General features: G+C 46.0%; 1 protein-coding gene and 1 long non-coding RNA gene across 2 annotated transcripts in view; one reads left to right on the top strand and one right to left on the bottom strand.

Moving 5' to 3' along the window:
• The window catches only part of LOC143782017 (uncharacterized), a 150,343-nt gene that overhangs the window by 14,829 nt on the left and 118,728 nt on the right, over positions 1–16,786 (bottom strand). The gene's annotated exons all lie outside the window — the stretch shown is intronic.
• LOC143782014 (transmembrane channel-like protein 2) overlaps positions 1–16,786 on the top strand; it is a 279,149-nt gene that overhangs the window by 171,589 nt on the left and 90,774 nt on the right. Inside the window, exon 11 of the mRNA XM_077269057.1 lies at positions 1,545–1,673. Coding sequence (XP_077125172.1) covers positions 1,545–1,673 — 129 coding nt within the window. The remainder of the gene's footprint in view (positions 1–1,544; positions 1,674–16,786) is intronic.

The raw sequence follows: 16,786 nt of genomic DNA, 5'->3' as shown, positions 1-16,786 counted from the left end.
CAGGATGAAGAGACATGCGGACAAAAGACGCCTCGATTCTCCTATATTCCATCCTGGGGACAAGGTTTGGGTTTCTTCTAAATTTATCCGTCTCAAAATTCCTTCACATAAGCTGGGTCCTCGCTATATCGGTCCATTCGAAGTTTTGTCTCGTATTAATGACGTTTCTTACAAACTTAAGTTGCCTGCCTCTCTGCGTATTTCTAATTCTTTTCATGTGTCTCTCCTTAAACCCGTAGTTTTTAATCAGTTTCATTCTTCTAACCTTTGTTCTCCTTCGCCTGTTTCCGAGGATGATGTCTTTGAAGTTAGGGACATTTTAGCCATGAAAAAACTTAGAGGGAGAACTTTGTTTTTGGTTGACTGGAAAGGTTTTGGTCCTGAGGAGAGGTCCTGGGAGCCTCGTGAGAACATTCAGGCCCCTCGCATTTTGTCCCGGTTTCTTTCAAGTCTTAAAAAGGAGGGGCGTAAAGACGGGGGTACTGTCATGCAGCGCTCGCCCCCGGCTTCTGCAGCTCGCCGGGTGCGCGCGCACGGCGCATTCAGCTCTGCGCGTGCGCACATCTGATTCCTCTGTTGGCACTCCTTCCTGTCCTCTCCGTCATCCTGGAGGACTGTAACCCGGAAGTAGCTCTCATGCTGGTATATAAGCTGCTTCCTGCTGCTCCTCTGTGCCTGATGATCATTTGTGTTTACAAGTGCTTCTGGTCACCTGTGGTCTCTGTGCATTCCTAGCTTTCTGACCTTGGGACTCCTCCTTCCTCTGCAGTACCTGCCTGATTTTCCTGTGTTCCTGCTTTGTTCCTTCAGTTCCTGTTTCTGTGCGGTACCTGCCCGGCTCCTTTACCATTTCCTTGCTCCCGTCAGCCTCTGTGTCTCCATATTGTCTCGTCAGCCTCCGTGTCTCTGTAGTATTCCCATCTTCTCCCTCGTCTCAGTAGTTCCTTGCCATTCCCTCTGTTTCCTCCGCTGTTTCCTTCGGTCCCTGTGTTCCTGCAGTGTACCCTTCTTATCTCAGTCGACCCTCCAGCTTCCGTGGCGATAGTCCCTCACGGGCCTGCCCCTAACGCTCCCTGTATAGGGGGCGGTCCACCTGGTCAGCTCGTCCGAGAGGGGTTCGTCGTCACGGTCCAGTGGGTCCACTCTCCGTTGTCCCTGTTTGAATCCACTCTCTCAAATGGGACTGCACTCGGATGACATCTGAGTGCAGCCTGATTCTTACAGCATCACATAATGTTTAGCTCAATAGTCTTAAAACTGCACATAATCACACTTTCTAAAAATATAGTCAGTATCTCTACATTTACATGTTTTCAGGTTTAATAATTTGAGGCAAAAATGTGGTTCCGGAGGTGAAAGTTTTTGCTATTGTAAGCAAAAGTATATCTGTAATGTTACATTCTCTTCTATGAGAACATTAAATTTGTGCCAAACAATAATATTGATACTGTCTATATATTATTTTAGCAGCTCAATACAATTTTATCCATATTCGCTAGCGTCTCATATTCTACTTTGTTTTTCATTGCTTGTTTCCCAATTAGGAATTTGTAAGACTGACAGTATCTGACATTCTAGTGACATATGTCACTATCCTAGTTGGGGATTTCCTCCGTGCCTGCTTTGTGAGATTCATGAACTACTGTTGGTGCTGGGACTTGGAAGCTGGGTTTGTAAGTAATTTTACACATCTCAATATTCATATATATTTATTTTGTATGTTAGGATTTTATGCATTTTAATTTTGTGCTTCTGATTTTACTTGCTCATTGTACATTGCTTAATTAATTTTTTGATAAAACCCACAAACATGCCATTAACTAGGTACTATATGTGTTCATTACCAATGCTCTCATTTGCTAAAGTGCATCCACAAGCTAATGTAACAGAACAGTCTTTTCACTATGCAACTCAATTATTGTACTTTGTACAGAACACAGGCAGAAAATCTATGAGTGTATGATCAGAAAGAAACATAGTAAATCACTCAATCATCTGCCACCAATGCATGTATGTGAGATGTCTCTGAGAGATGTGAGCATGGATCTCTGTACAAGCAGTGGCAGACAGTGTTACTCGCTACCCTTTCCTCATATGCTTGAACAGTTACATTTGGTAAATCCGGGAAGGACGACGCAGTGATGAAGTTAAACATATTTTATTCACAGTACCTTGATGAGATGAAGTGTTGTGAATTCTGCTCTTGGGCTCCCTCCGGTGGTTATAAGTGGTAGCGCTGCTGTCTTTGGATCGCTGCATTCATCAGGTGTGTCCACTTATTGCAATTTTGACTGGGCTATTTAGTCTTGCTTGACCCTTTAGTCAGTGCCAGTTGTCCATTGTTCCTGGAGGATTCACATCCCTGCCTGGTCTATCCTGCTTTGCTGTTCATTTCAACAAAGATAAGTTCTGGCTTTGTTTTTTGCAGTCCACATGCTGTGGGCCTATTGTTCAGTTCTTTTCTATGTTTTTGTCTTGTCCAGCTTGGTCTGTATAAGGATTTGTTCAGCCAAGCTGGTATCTCTGGAGATGCAGATATACCCTCCATATCTTTAGTTAGATGTGGAGATATTGTATTTTCTGTGGTGGATATTTTCTAGTGTTTTAATACTGACCGCATAGTACTCTGTCCTATCCTTTCTATTCAGCTAGATTGGCCTCCTTTGCTAAATCCTGATTTCAGTCTGCATATGTTATTTTCCTCTCCTCTCACAGTCAATATTTGTGGGGGGCTGTCTATCCTTTGGGGATTTTCTCTGAGGCAAGATAGTTTTCCCTTTTCTATCTCTAGGGGTATTTAGTCCTCCGGCTGTGTCGAGATGTCTAGGGAGTGTTAGGTACATTCCACGGCTACTTCTAGTTGCGGTGTTAAGTTCAGGGTCTGCGGTCAGTACAGGTACCACCTTCTCCAGAGTACGTCTCATACTGCTCCTAGGCCACCAGATCATAACAATGAAGTAGGATGTCAGGGAAGATGAAGGGATGAAGATGAGGGAGAATATAGATGGTGCAGGATAGAGGTAACAGGAGAATTCTCTTTTAAGTCCTGATGTACGCTTCTGCCAAGATGGCTCTGACCAGCAAAAAAGGATGTTGGGAAAAGAAAGAGGGAGCTATAGAGAGAAACGCATTGTCCAAATTAAGGCTTCAGAACATGAAAGCATATAACAATGGCTAGTAGATGGCAGTAAAAAACAACAAACACTGTAACCATCATATCTATATATGACAAATTAATGAATTAAGACATATAACATTAGGCACATGTCCCTGTAATGGCTGGGACATGCAGAAGATTAACTGAACAGCACACTCAATACTGTTACCAAAAGCAAAATAGCAGAAATGCTATTCTGTTAGCAGAAATGCTCCTGGTGTCCCCTCACCCCTGGGGAGTGCTAACAGGTATACAACTATATGCTGATGTTCACTTGTACTTTGGTTAGTGATTTTACCGTGCCCCTTCTTGAATCTGGGCTAGATTGGTCAGTAAGCACCACTTTTCTCTAGGCTTATCATAACCTAGGGCATTGTATATAAGCCTATGTTATTACATTGTTTCCATGAGTTTATAATATGGTACAGCCCAGTATGTGCTATTTATCCTGTTAAGGGCTCCTTTGGTTATTTTCCTAGGGCATTTTGTCAGCATTGTATACAGCACTATCTATTAAGAGACACTTCTGTTTAATAGCTATTTAAGCCACACATTTTGGTGTTTTCTTTATGCTGCTGTGTTTTAGCCCTCTTTATATTTTGTTTGGTATCCTCTATTACAGCTATTCTTGCTTATTTTTAATTGTTTTTGTTTATTGTTAACAAATTCTTGTTTTTATTCTAAGCTATTTGTGGGATCTCTTCTTTGTCACATATGGTGGATATATATGGGACTAGTTTTCCATTTGTTTTCTCCTTTAAGCTATTTTTTTCAGCTTTTAGCTCCAAATCTACACTGTTATTTGTATTGCCACTATTTACCTGTTATTAGCGTTGAGCGATACCGTCCGATACTTGAAAGTATCGGTATCAGAAAGTATCGGCCGATACCAGCAAAGTATCGGATCTAATCCGATACCGATACCCGATACCAATACAAGTCAATGGGACTCAAGTATTGGAAGGTATCCCTGATGGTTCCCAGAGTCTGAAGGAGAGGAAACTCTCCTTCAGGCCCTGGGAACCATATTAATGTGTAAAATAAAGAATTAAAATAAAAAATATTGATATACTCACCTCTCCGACGCAGCCTGGACATCACCGCTGGTAACCGGCAGCCTGCTTTGTTTAAAATGAGCGCGTTCAGTACCTTCCATGATGTCACGGCTTCTGATTGGTCGCGTGCCGCTCATGTGACCGCCACGCGACCAATCAGAAGCCGGGACGTCATCCCTCAGGTCCTAAATTCCAAATTCTAGGAATTTAGGACCTGAGAATTACATCACGGCTTGTGATTGGTCGCGTGGCGGTCACATGGGCGGCCGCGACCAATCACAAGCCGTGACGTCATCGAAGGCCCTGAACGCGCTCATTCTTAGGAAGGAAGGCTGCCGGAAAGAAGCCGAGGGTGAGTATATTCCTATTAGGTATATACTCACCCTCGGACGCGCCCTGCTTCTTTCCGGCAGCCTTCCTTCTTAAGAATGAGCGCGTTCAGGGCCTTAGATGACGTCACGGCTTGTGATTGGTCACGGCCGCCCATGTGACCGCCACGCGACCAATCACAAGCCGTGACGTAATTCTCAGGTCCTAAATTCCTAGAATTAGGAATTTAGGACCTGAGGGATGACGTCACGGCTTCTGATTGGTCGCGTGGCGGTCACATGAGCAGCACGCGACCAACCAGAAGCCGTGACGTCATGGAAGGTACTAAACGCGCTCATTTTAAACAAAGCAGGCTGCCGGTTACCAGCGGTGATGTCCAGGCTGCGTCGGAGAGGTGAGTATATCAATATTTTTTATTTTAATTCTTTATTTTACACATTAATATGGTCCCGATACCGGTTCCCGATACAACAAAAGTATCGGATCTCGGTATCGGAATTCCGATACGGCAAGTATCGGCCGATACCCGATACTTGCGGTATCGGAATGCTCAACACTACCTGTTATATGATGTGTGCATAATAAATATCAATGTGACCCTTATTATTTTTAACATCTCATTTAGATAGTATATATTTATTCATAATCCATCTCATCTCCTGCTAAGTCTGGGCCCTCCCTTGTGTCTCACTTGTTTTTAATTTTTTTATATGTAATTTGATATACTAATAAACTTACGGACTACGGTATGTTTGTAACCAATATTTGTGGCTATATACAGTCTTTGTCTATGTTCTCTTACACACAGACAGTTCTGCAACACACACAGCTCTGCTTCAGGCGCATACACACAGCTCAGCTACATCAGCATACAATTCGGCTACATCAATGTGGAGCGCCCCCAAGGGCTGTGGGGTACTCTGTACCGGGCCCTTCGGTTCTCAAGGGGGGATATCAGGGTGGCTGACCCAGTCCGTGGCCCTCGGGAAGTCCATTAGTAAAAGGGAAAGATCTTTAAAGGGATATGTTCGTGACGCCACCTGTGGTATTCGGTCAGGGTGACCGACGCTGCTTAGGGGTCCGCTGGGGTGATGTTATGGCAGCTAGATGGTATAGCTTCCCACAGGTGAAGTGTGTCCCCAGGGCTTCCCAGTGTGTAGATGGTGGATGGTGTGAGGCGCAGTAAAGAACGAGGACACAAGGTTGCAGTCTCTTTACCTCTTTACTGAAGGCTTCAGCATCCACAGTCCAGAGCATCGGATCACAGGGCAGGCAGAGTCCGGCCGTTTTGGAGGCAAATCTAGAGTCCCCTTATCCAGGTAGAAATCAGTAGCCTTCCTCTAGAGCCTGGGTGTTGTAGTACCTTACTGCTGAGCGTCTCATAAGGTCCTCACAACTGTTGTAGATGTTCTAGATGTTATGTCTCTCTCTGTCCCCCCGATGGATAGGGCAAACCAGTATGACTGGTGGCTTGAGACTTTTTACAGGGACACTAGTACGCCTATGGCCTTGGAGGGTTGCCACCGTGTCTCCTGGGTATGAGTCGGATCAGTAATGTGCAATTAGCTGTCCTGCCGGTCTCTGGAGCAAGGCATAAAGGACTGTTGCTCCCTCGGTGTTCCAGCTACCGGATCCTGCGCCTCAGAAGGAGGCAGCCTGTGTAGGGCAGAACTCCTTCTGGTTTCCTCTCCTTTTGCTATGACTTCGTTTCTCACCCTCTACAATACAGTTCTCCTTCAGTGTCTCTTTCTGGAAGCTGCCGAACATGGGGCAGGCGCAGCTCCGTGGCCTCCTGTCTAGACCTCTGACAGGATCCCACCCCTGTCAGGGACCAACTACCTGAGCGGAGCTCAGATAGCAGCTCACTGGGTGAGGCTCAGCCAGCTTCTGCCTAACTTCCTATCCAGACCACCAGTTTTACCTAATTGTGAAGAGTGCCCTAATAAATAGGAGCATAGCTCCCCCTGGTGGACTTGGGTATGAAATGTGTTGTATGTTGTGTTTGTGTTACCTGGTAAAGAGACCTCCTTTATTGCTTCAAAACATAACATCACTCCCTCCTAGAGGAAAATGACATTACTGCAATGACCAGGACCCTGGGGCGCTGCAAATGCACACATTAAGTGATGCATAGGTCCTTGGAACTTCCTGTCCTGCCCTACACTGATCAGGTGTAACGAATGGAAATGGAGGCACAGGTGGTGAAGTGCACATTCATTTATTGAACTTATTGTTAAACCACGGGTCCACTACCTGGGGGCTCCAAAGGGGCGTGAGAAAGCATGCACTGGACTCCCATAGTAAGACCCCTCAAACAGGGCCAGAGTGGAAAGCTTAGGAGACGCAAGGTGCTACCTCCAGTTAGACCTCGGGCATGTGGAAGCTTACTCACCCAGACTGGCGGGCAGGCAGGTACTGCAAGTAGCAGAGAACCAGACAGGAGACAGGCAGCTCAAATGGGTAGTGGGCAACAGCTGGCACAGAGAGAAGCAGGTTGTGCAGGCGTAGCCCCAGAAGGAGAGGGAAGCACAGAGGGTACACTGAGGAGGTAAATCAGAATTAGAGAGATACAAGCTGAGCATTACACACAAGAGCCAGAACCTGAGAACTAACAACAGGAAACACTTGTTGCTCAGACACCTCCCTAAGGGCAGAAGTGCCTGAAATAGTAGAAGACACTTAGCCATTGGCTGAGACCTATTTTGCAAATGGCGTGCTGTTTCTTTAAGAGACAAGGAGTGCGCCTGCACGCACCCTTAGTGGCGTGCCAGGAGACCTGTGGAGCGTGCACAGCATCCAGGAAGCAGGAGCAGGCAGTGTGGGATGTGGAAAGGAAGCCGCAGGAGGCTGGCATCCCTGCCGAGCACTGAGCTGAAGCGGCGGCCCCAACAACACAGGTGCAGACAGGGACAGAGGTCCTAGATCGGTAGATCAAGTTCTGGCATGAGGAAAGAGAGCAGTTCTCTCAGTGATTAAGAAGGATGCTGTGTCAGAGTTCTTTATCATAGCATGCCTTCAAAATGTAATGCACAAAATGTAATGCATACATATTTTAGCAAGATTTTATGTTGCTAAAAAGTATGCCTTGTAGGTAAAAAAAATCCATTGATTGCTAAGCATCAATCGATAACAAAAGTCTACTTTTTTCAGTTTTTAAAAATTAATGCGAAAAAATGGATCCAACATTGATGCAAAATAGAGGTAAAGAGGATGACACATAAAAAAGGGGCCACTTTAAATGTAAAATATGAAAACAGATATCTGAATCTAGCCTTAGTTGTGTGTTGCATTTGCCATTACAGTAAAGGTAACATGTCAGCATGTTTTGCCAGTATAAACTACAGCCACCAACTTAAAGGCCTCTTTTACAGTATTTTAGAAAGCTTTACATTAGTCCCCAAATTCCTCTGCATAGCATAAAAATTACTTTTGATGATCCATCCCCATATGGTGCTGTCTGGTCTGATGGACATTGCTGATCTTGCTTTGGCACCTCCAATCTCATCGCCATCACCGTCCTTCTGCCCTGCTTCATGTGGATGATGTGTTCAACGTTATCCACACAGCGTTCGCCAATCGCACTCCTGCACAAGGGTACTTCACTCTGCACTGCTGAGGTCAGAGCATAGTAGTGTAATGCGCTGATAACCTGGAAGTAAAGCTGGTGCATGCGCATTACAGTACTACAGCGTAGTTTGCCTGCTCAGGAGCGCAATTTACTAGTTTGTTTATATTTTTGTTTTGTTTTATTTGTTTTATAAACACAGAACATGTAAAGTATGGTGTATTTTCAGCTTTTTTATTACCATAAGCCTTTGCACAGAATATTAAAAGCGCCAGAAAACATGCATGTTTGATTTTCATAAAAAAAACTTTTTAAAATACTTAGAAAAAAACACAGTTTAATATGTTAGAAATTAAATATTTTTTCAGCCAATATAAAATTATGTCTGAAAAAAGCTCAGATTAGATCAGAGGAGAAGCTAGGGTTTTGATTCAGGGGGGGCGAAGCTTCTGAGTTGGCCCCTAACCAGGTAACCTTCATTACAATTCGGTGACGAGCCATAATAGTGGAGGAGAACCTCAGCAGATGGCCGCGCTATTACTGAAGATAATCTTTATATAACGACCAACATAGATATTACCGCCATATGGTCAGTGGTAAATACCAGCCCTACAGAACATGTAAGAGATCACAGCACATTTAAAGATAATGTCTTACCGCTGATGTTCTCTGATGGAATCATTCATTTTTCCCGTCTTTTCCATCTGGCACAGACCGACATGACTTCTTCCAGCCAGGACTCGGCTGCAGAGAATACATCAAAGGCACGTTTCACTTCTCATATTCCAGCCCCATCACCATCTATTCCCAACCTGCACAAACTCTTCATCCTGCTGATATCCCAATACTGAGCCACTGCTGCCGTATGTGTCCCTATTACTGCCCCTGCTGTGTGGTACTATGTGCCTTCTAAATTCTAAAGCATCGCTCTAGAATATAGTAATGCCGGGTGCAAGTGCCCTAGAAAACAGTGCCCACATTTTGCTCCCTAGAAAGTAATAATGCCCTGGGTGCCCCTTTGATAGTCACAATAACCTGAGATCCCCTATAACAAGAAGTGCCCACTTTACATTTAATAATGTCCGAGTCTGCCCCCCTGTACAGCTCCCCTATACAGTATAATGCCCCCTCACTGTATAGAACCATCTACACAGTATACTGACCCCTTAGTAGCCCCCAAACTGTTTGATGGCTCCAACACTGATGATGGCCCCTTCACTGTAATCTACACACTGTATGATGGCCCACTAGATGGCCTCCATATAGTATAATGCACCAGATCATCCTAAATATAGTATAATGCACTCCATATAGTTCTCCATACAGTGTAATGCACTCCCCATAGGACTCCATTTAGTATAATGCACTCCCCATAGGCCTACTCTATAGCACAAGGCAGCACCCATACGCAGACTCTATAGCACAAGATAGCACCCCATAGACAGACCCTGTAGTATAAGACAGCAACCCATAGGTAGACCCTGTAGTATAAGACAGCACCCCATAGGCAGATTCTGAAGTATAAGGCAGCACCCTTATAGGCAGACCCTGTAGAATAAGGCAGCCCCCATAGGCAGACTCTAGTAAAAGGCAGCACCCCATAGGCAGACCCTGTAGTATAAGGCAGCACCCCATAGGCAGACTCTAGTAAAAGGCAGCACCCCATAGGCAGACCCTGTAGTGAAAGGCAGTACCCCATAGGCAGATTCTGAAGTATAAGGCAGCCCCCCTATAGGCAGATCCTGAAGTATAAGGCAGCACCCATATAGGCAGATCCTGAAGTATAAGACAGTCCCCTATAGGCAGATCCTGAAGTATAAGGCAGCCCCCCTATAGGCAGATCCTGAAATATAAGGCAGCCCCCCTATAGGCAGATCCTGAAGTATAAGGCAGCCCCCCTATAGGCAGATCCAGAAGTATAAAGCAGCCCCCCTATAGGCAGATCCTGAAGTATAAGGCAGCCCCTATAAAAAAAAACAAATAAATACTCACCTCTCTTCCTCCTTGTTCCAGTGGTGCTCCGACCTCCTGCTCATCTTCTGACAGTGGGCGCCGTGTGGTGACGTCATTGCGCCCACTGTCAGCATCGGCGTCGGTGACGCTAGATGCTTGACAGAGGGATGATGGGAGAAGGAGCGCAGAGCTCCTGATGGGCGGGGGCCCACTACTGGCACCGGGCCCCCCAGCCTGCTCAGGGGCCCCATAGTGGATGGCAGAGCAGGGAGATCGATTCAGTTACAGTAGCATAGCTCCGGGTGGGCCCCCTCTGAGCACCGGGCCTCTGCCCCCCTGGTAGCTATGCTACTGGATTAGATATTTATCACCGAATGACAATGGTGGAACACAAATCAATCACTAGAACAGATATATGAAGCTCCCGGTTCCTCCCCACTACACCACAGTGAAGTGTACGGTAAATAATATTATAGCAGAGTATGTGTGGTGCTGCTCTATTCACAATCAATAGAAGTGGGCTAGTACAGTATTTATTTTTTTCTCTTTGCCTCATTGAATCATTGAATTAAAATGAGGGGAGGATGCTTAACCTTAGTTCCATTCAAGATGCTCATATTGCCTTGTGCAGTGTAGTGCAGCAGGGTTTATTCAGTGTGATAGGCAGTGATCACAAGGAAAGTTCAGAGCAAAATGTGTTTAATGTCCAAAACTAACACAGTGTACAACACACGGTATCCTCCGGATTGCAGCTGGGAAACGAGACAGTCCATAAGTGTGTTCGGTTGCTGTGGGCGACTGCACCACCTTATCACGTTGCAGGATGCCTTGAGTTCGCTCTGCTGGGCTCTCTGTTACTCTCCCACAGGTTGAGCTTTTGCAGAGCCAACTGCTCTGCTTGCTGCAAACTCCACTCAGACACTGGCCACATGGAAAACCGGCTGAGGGGGAGGAAATGGACCAAACCCACTACCTTCCTCTAGTCCATTTAAAAAATAAAAGCCCATGCAAGTTTTCTTAAATCTGCCCTAGACAAGTAGCTTGTTCAAGACTACACTTACTTTTATTCTGCATTGCAATCACAGCTACACCTGTGACTGTAATGCACTCCCACAGCCTCTATATGCTTCTGGGGGACACATAGCGACCCTAGCAAATAACACCGGTTGCTGCCTCACAGCAGGAACTGGGGATTTGCCAGCCATATTTTAGCAGTCCACGGTTCCGATGTTCAGAAACCCCCATTAACTCATTTTAATAAGAGATTGAAAATGTTTTAAAAAAATTCAAATGCCATTTTTAACCCCTTTCTGACATCAGACGTACTATCCCTTCGAGGTGGGGTGGGCCTGTATGACCACCGACGGGATAGTACGTCATACGCGATCAGCCGCGCTCACGGGGGGAGCGTGGCCGATTGCGGCCAGGTGTCAGCTGCATATCACAGCTGACATCCGGCACTATGTGCCAGGAGTGGTCACGGACCGCCCCCGGCACATTAACCCCCGGCACACCGCGATCAAACATGATCGCGGTGTACCGGCGGTATAGGGAAGCATCGCGCAGGGAGGGGTGTTGTGAAATTGGATTTTGGGCTCCCCCGGTGGCCACTGGTGGAATTGAACTGGTGTTCATCATCCCCTCTGTTCACCTGTTTCCATCAGGATGTGGGAGTCGCTATTTAACCTTGCTCCTCTGTCACTTCCATGCCGGTCAACATTGTAATCAGAAGCCTTTCTGTGCATGTTCCTGCTACTAGACAACTCCCAGCTAAGTTGGACTTTTGTCCTCGTTTGTTTTTGCATTTTGTTCCAGTTCACAGCTGTAGTTTCGTTTCTGTGTCTGGAAAGCTCTTGTGATCTGAAATTGCCACTCTGATGTTATGAGTTAATACTAGAGTCTTAAAGTAATTTCTGGATGGTATTTTGATAGGGTTTTCAGCTGACCATGAAAGTGCCCTTTCTGTCTTCCTGCTATCTAGTAAGCGGACCTCAATTTTGCTAAACCTATTTTCATACTACGTTTGTCATTTCATCTTAAATCACCGCCAATATATGTGGGGGCCTCTGTCAGCCTATCGGGGAAATTTCTCTAGAGGTGAGCCAGGACTATATTTTCCTCTGCCAGGATTAGTTAGTCCTCCGGCCGGCGCTGGGCGTCTAGGGATAAAAACGTAGGCAACGCTACCCGGCTACTGTTAGTTGTGTGGCAGGTTTAGTTCATGGTCAGTTTAGTTTCCATCCTTCCAAGAGCTAGTACTCATGTTTGCTGGGCTATGTTCTCTTGCCATTGAGAACCATAACAGTTTGACCGGCCACAAAGGGTTAAATTAATTGACAGAGAAAGGAGAGAAAAGAGAAGTCTGCTGAAGATTTTTTTTTTTTTTTTCCCTTCCCTTCAGTTCTGAGTGTGCTTGTAATTGAATCTCTTGCAAGTCTGCCTATATTGCAGCCTTTCTCTCTCTCTCTCTCCTTCTAATCCTGGAATGGCTCTGTGTTCACCTGTTTAAAATGGATATTCAGAGTTTAGCGGCAGGTTTGAATAATCTCACCACGAAAGTTCAAAATTTACAAGATTTTGTTGTTCATGTTCCTATATCTGAACCTAGAATTCCTTTGCCTGAATTTTTCTCGGGGAATAGATCTTGCTTTCAAAATTTCAAAAATAATTGCAAGTTGTTTTTGTCCCTGAAATCTCGCTCTGCTGGAGATCCTGCTCAGCAGGTCAGGATTGTGATTTCCTTGCTCCGGGGCGACCCTCAGGATTGGGCTTTTGCATTGGCTCCAGGGGATCCTGCGTTGCTCAATGCGGATGCGTTTTTTCTGGCCTTGGGGTTGCTTTATGAGGAACCTCAGTTAGAGCTTCAGGCGGAAAAGGCCTTGATGTCCCTATCTCAGGGGCAAGACGAAGCTGAAATATACTGCCAGAAATTCCGTAAATGGGCTGTGCTTACTCAGTGGAATGAGTGCGCCCTGGCGGCGAATTTCAGAGAGGGTCTCTCTGATGCCATTAAGGATGTTATGGTGGGGTTCCCTGTGCCTGCGGGTCTGGATGAGTCCATGACAATGGCTATCCAGATCGATAGGCGTCTGCGGGAGCGCAAACCTGTGCACCATTTGGCGGTGTCTACTGAGAAGACGCCAGAGAATATGCAATGTGATAGAATTCTGTCCAGAAGTGAACGGCAGAATTTAAGACGAAAAAATGAGTTGTGCTTCTATTGCGGTGATTCAACTCATGTTATATCAGCATGCTCTAAGCGTACTAAGAAGCTTGATAAGTCTGTTTCAATTGGCACTTTACAGTCTAAGTTTATTCTATCTGTGACCCTGATTTGTTCTTTATCATCTATTACCGCGGATGCCTATGTCGACTCTGGCGCCGCTTTGAGTCTTATGGATTGGTCCTTTGCCAAACGCTGTGGGTATGATTTGGAGCCTCTTGAAACTCCTATACCCCTGAAGGGGATTGACTCCACCCCATTGGCTAGTAATAAACCACAATACTGGACACAAGTAACTATGCGGATTAATCCGGATCATCAGGAGATTATTCGCTTTCTTGTGCTGTATAACCTACATGATGTGTTGGTGCTTGGATTGCCATGGCTGCAATCTCATAACCCAGTCCTTGACTGGAAAGCTATGTCTGTGTTAAGCTGGGGATGTAAGGGGACGCATGGGGACGTACCTGTGGTTTCCATTTCATCATCTATTCCCTCTGAGATTCCTGAATTCTTGACTGAATATCGTGACGTTTTTGAAGAACCTAAGCTTGGTTCATTACCTCCGCACCGGGAATGCGATTGTGCCATAGATTTGATTCCGGGTAGTAAATACCCTAAGGGTCGTTTATTTAATCTGTCTGTGCCTGAACATGCTGCTATGCGAGAATATATAAAGGAGTCCCTGGAAAAGGGACATATTCGTCCTTCGTCATCTCCCTTAGGAGCCGGTTTTTTCTTTGTGGCTAAGAAAGATGGCTCTTTGAGACCGTGTATTGATTATCGGCTTTTGAATAAAATCACGGTTAAATATCAATATCCGTTGCCACTGCTGACTGATTTGTTTGCTCGCATAAAGGGGGCCAAGTGGTTCTCTAAGATAGATCTCCGTGGGGCGTATAATTTGGTGCGAATTAAGCAGGGGGATGAGTGGAAGACCGCATTTAATACGCCCGAGGGCCACTTTGAGTATTTGGTGATGCCTTTTGGTCTTTCAAATGCCCCTTCAGTCTTTCAGTCCTTTATGCATGACATTTTCCGTGATTATTTGGATAAATTTATGATTGTGTATCTGGATGATATTTTGATTTTTTCGGATGACTGGGACTCTCATGTCCAGCAGGTCAGGAGGGTTTTTCAGGTTTTGCGGTCTAATTCCTTGTGTGTGAAGGGTTCTAAGTGCGTTTTTGGGGTTCAAAAGATTTCCTTTTTGGGATATATTTTTTCCCCCTCCTCCATCGAGATGGATCCTGTCAAGGTTCAAGCTATTTGTGATTGGACGCAACCCTCTTCTCTTAAGAGTCTTCAGAAATTTTTGGGCTTTGCTAACTTTTATCGTCGATTTATTGCTGGTTTTTCTGATGTTGTTAAACCATTGACTGATTTGACTAAGAAGGGTGCTGATGTTGCTGATTGGTCCCCTGCTGCTGTGGAGGCCTTTCGGGAGCTTAAGCGCCGCTTTTCTTCCGCCCCTGTGTTGCGTCAGCCTGATGTTGCTCTTCCTTTTCAGGTTGAGGTCGACGCTTCTGAAATCGGAGCTGGGGCAGTTTTGTCGCAGAGAAGTTCCGATTGTTCCGTGATGAGACCTTGTGCCTTTTTCTCGCGTAAATTTTCGCCCGCCGAGCGGAATTATGATGTTGGGAATCGGGAGCTTTTGGCCATGAAGTGGGCTTTTGAGGAGTGGCGTCATTGGCTTGAGGGGGCTAGACATCAGGTGGTGGTATTGACTGACCACAAAAATCTAATTTATCTTGAGTCCGCCAGACGCCTGAATCCTAGACAGGCGCGCTGGTCGTTGTTTTTCTCTCGGTTTAATTTTGTGGTGTCCTACCTGCCGGGTTCTAAGAATGTTAAGGCGGATGCCCTTTCTAGGAGTTTTGAGCCTGACTCCCCTGGTAACTCTGAACCTACAGGTATCCTTAAGGATGGAGTGATATTGTCTGCCGTTTCTCCAGACCTGCGGCGGGCCTTGCAGGAGTTTCAGGCGGATAGACCTGATCGTTGCCCACCTGGTAGACTGTTTGTTCCTGATGATTGGACCAGTAAAGTCATTTCTGAGGTTCATTCTTCTGCGTTGACAGGTCATCCTGGAATCTTTGGTACCAGGGATTTGGTGGCAAGGTCCTTCTGGTGGCCTTCCCTGTCTCGAGATGTGCGAGGCTTTGTGCAGTCTTGTGACGTTTGTGCTCGGGCCAAGCCTTGTTGTTCTCGGGCTAGTGGATTGTTGTTGCCCTTGCCTATCCCGAAGAGGCCCTGGACGCACATCTCGATGGATTTTATTTCGGATCTTCCTGTTTCTCAGAAGATGTCTGTCATCTGGGTGGTGTGTGACCGTTTCTCTAAGATGGTCCATTTGGTTCCCCTGCCTAAGTTGCCTTCTTCTTCCGAGTTGGTTCCTCTGTTTTTTCAAAATGTGGTCCGTTTGCATGGTATTCCGGAGAATATCGTTTCTGACAGAGGAACCCAATTCGTGTCTAGATTTTGGCGAGCATTCTGTGCTAGGATGGGCATAGATTTGTCTTTCTCGTCTGCTTTCCATCCTCAGACAAATGGCCAGACCGAGCGGACGAATCAGACCTTGGAGACATATTTGAGGTGTTTTGTGTCTGCAGATCAGGATGATTGGGTTGCTTTTTTGCCTTTAGCGGAGTTTGCCCTCAATAATCGGGCCAGCTCTGCCACCTTGGTGTCTCCTTTTTTCTGTAATTCGGGGTTTCATCCTCGATTTTCTTCTGGTCAGGTGGAATCTTCGGATTGTCCTGGAGTGGATGCTGTGGTGGAGAGGTTGCATCAGATTTGGGGGCAGGTAGTAGACAATTTGAAGTTGTCCCAGGAGAAGACTCAGCTTTTTGCCAACCGCCGGCGTCGGGTTGGTCCTCGGCTTTGTGTTGGGGACTTGGTGTGGTTGTCTTCTCGTTTTGTCCCTATGAGGGTTTCTTCTCCTAAGTTTAAGCCTCGGTTCATCGGCCCGTACAAGATATTGGAGATTCTTAACCCTGTGTCCTTCCGTTTGGACCTCCCTGCATCTTTTTCTATTCATAATGTTTTTCATCGGTCATTGTTGCGCAGGTATGAGGTACCGGTTGTGCCTTCCGTTGAGCCTCCTGCTCCGGTGTTGGTTGAGGGCGAGTTGGAGTACGTTGTGGAAAAAATCTTGGACTCCCGTGTTTCCAGACGGAAACTCCAGTATCTGGTCAAATGGAAGGGATACGGTCAGGAGGATAATTCTTGGGTGACTGCCTCTGATGTTCATGCCTCCGATCTGGTCCGTGCCTTTCATAGGGCTCATCCTGATCGCCCTGGTGGTTCTGGTGAGGGTTCGGTGCCCCCTCCTTGAGGGGGGGGTACTGTTGTGAAATTGGATTTTGGGCTCCCCCGGTGGCCACTGGTGGAATTGAACTGGTGTTCATCATCCCCTCTGTTCACCTGTTTCCATCAGGATGTGGGAGTCGCTATTTAACCTTGCTCCTCTGTCACTTCCATGCCGGTCAACATTGTAATCA

This window comes from Ranitomeya variabilis, chromosome 6, assembly GCF_051348905.1.
Source record: "Ranitomeya variabilis isolate aRanVar5 chromosome 6, aRanVar5.hap1, whole genome shotgun sequence".
NCBI classification, from domain to species: domain Eukaryota; kingdom Metazoa; phylum Chordata; class Amphibia; order Anura; family Dendrobatidae; genus Ranitomeya; species Ranitomeya variabilis.
The sequence above is the reverse complement of the archived record's forward strand: the minus strand, read 5'-3'. Positions and strand labels throughout refer to the sequence as shown.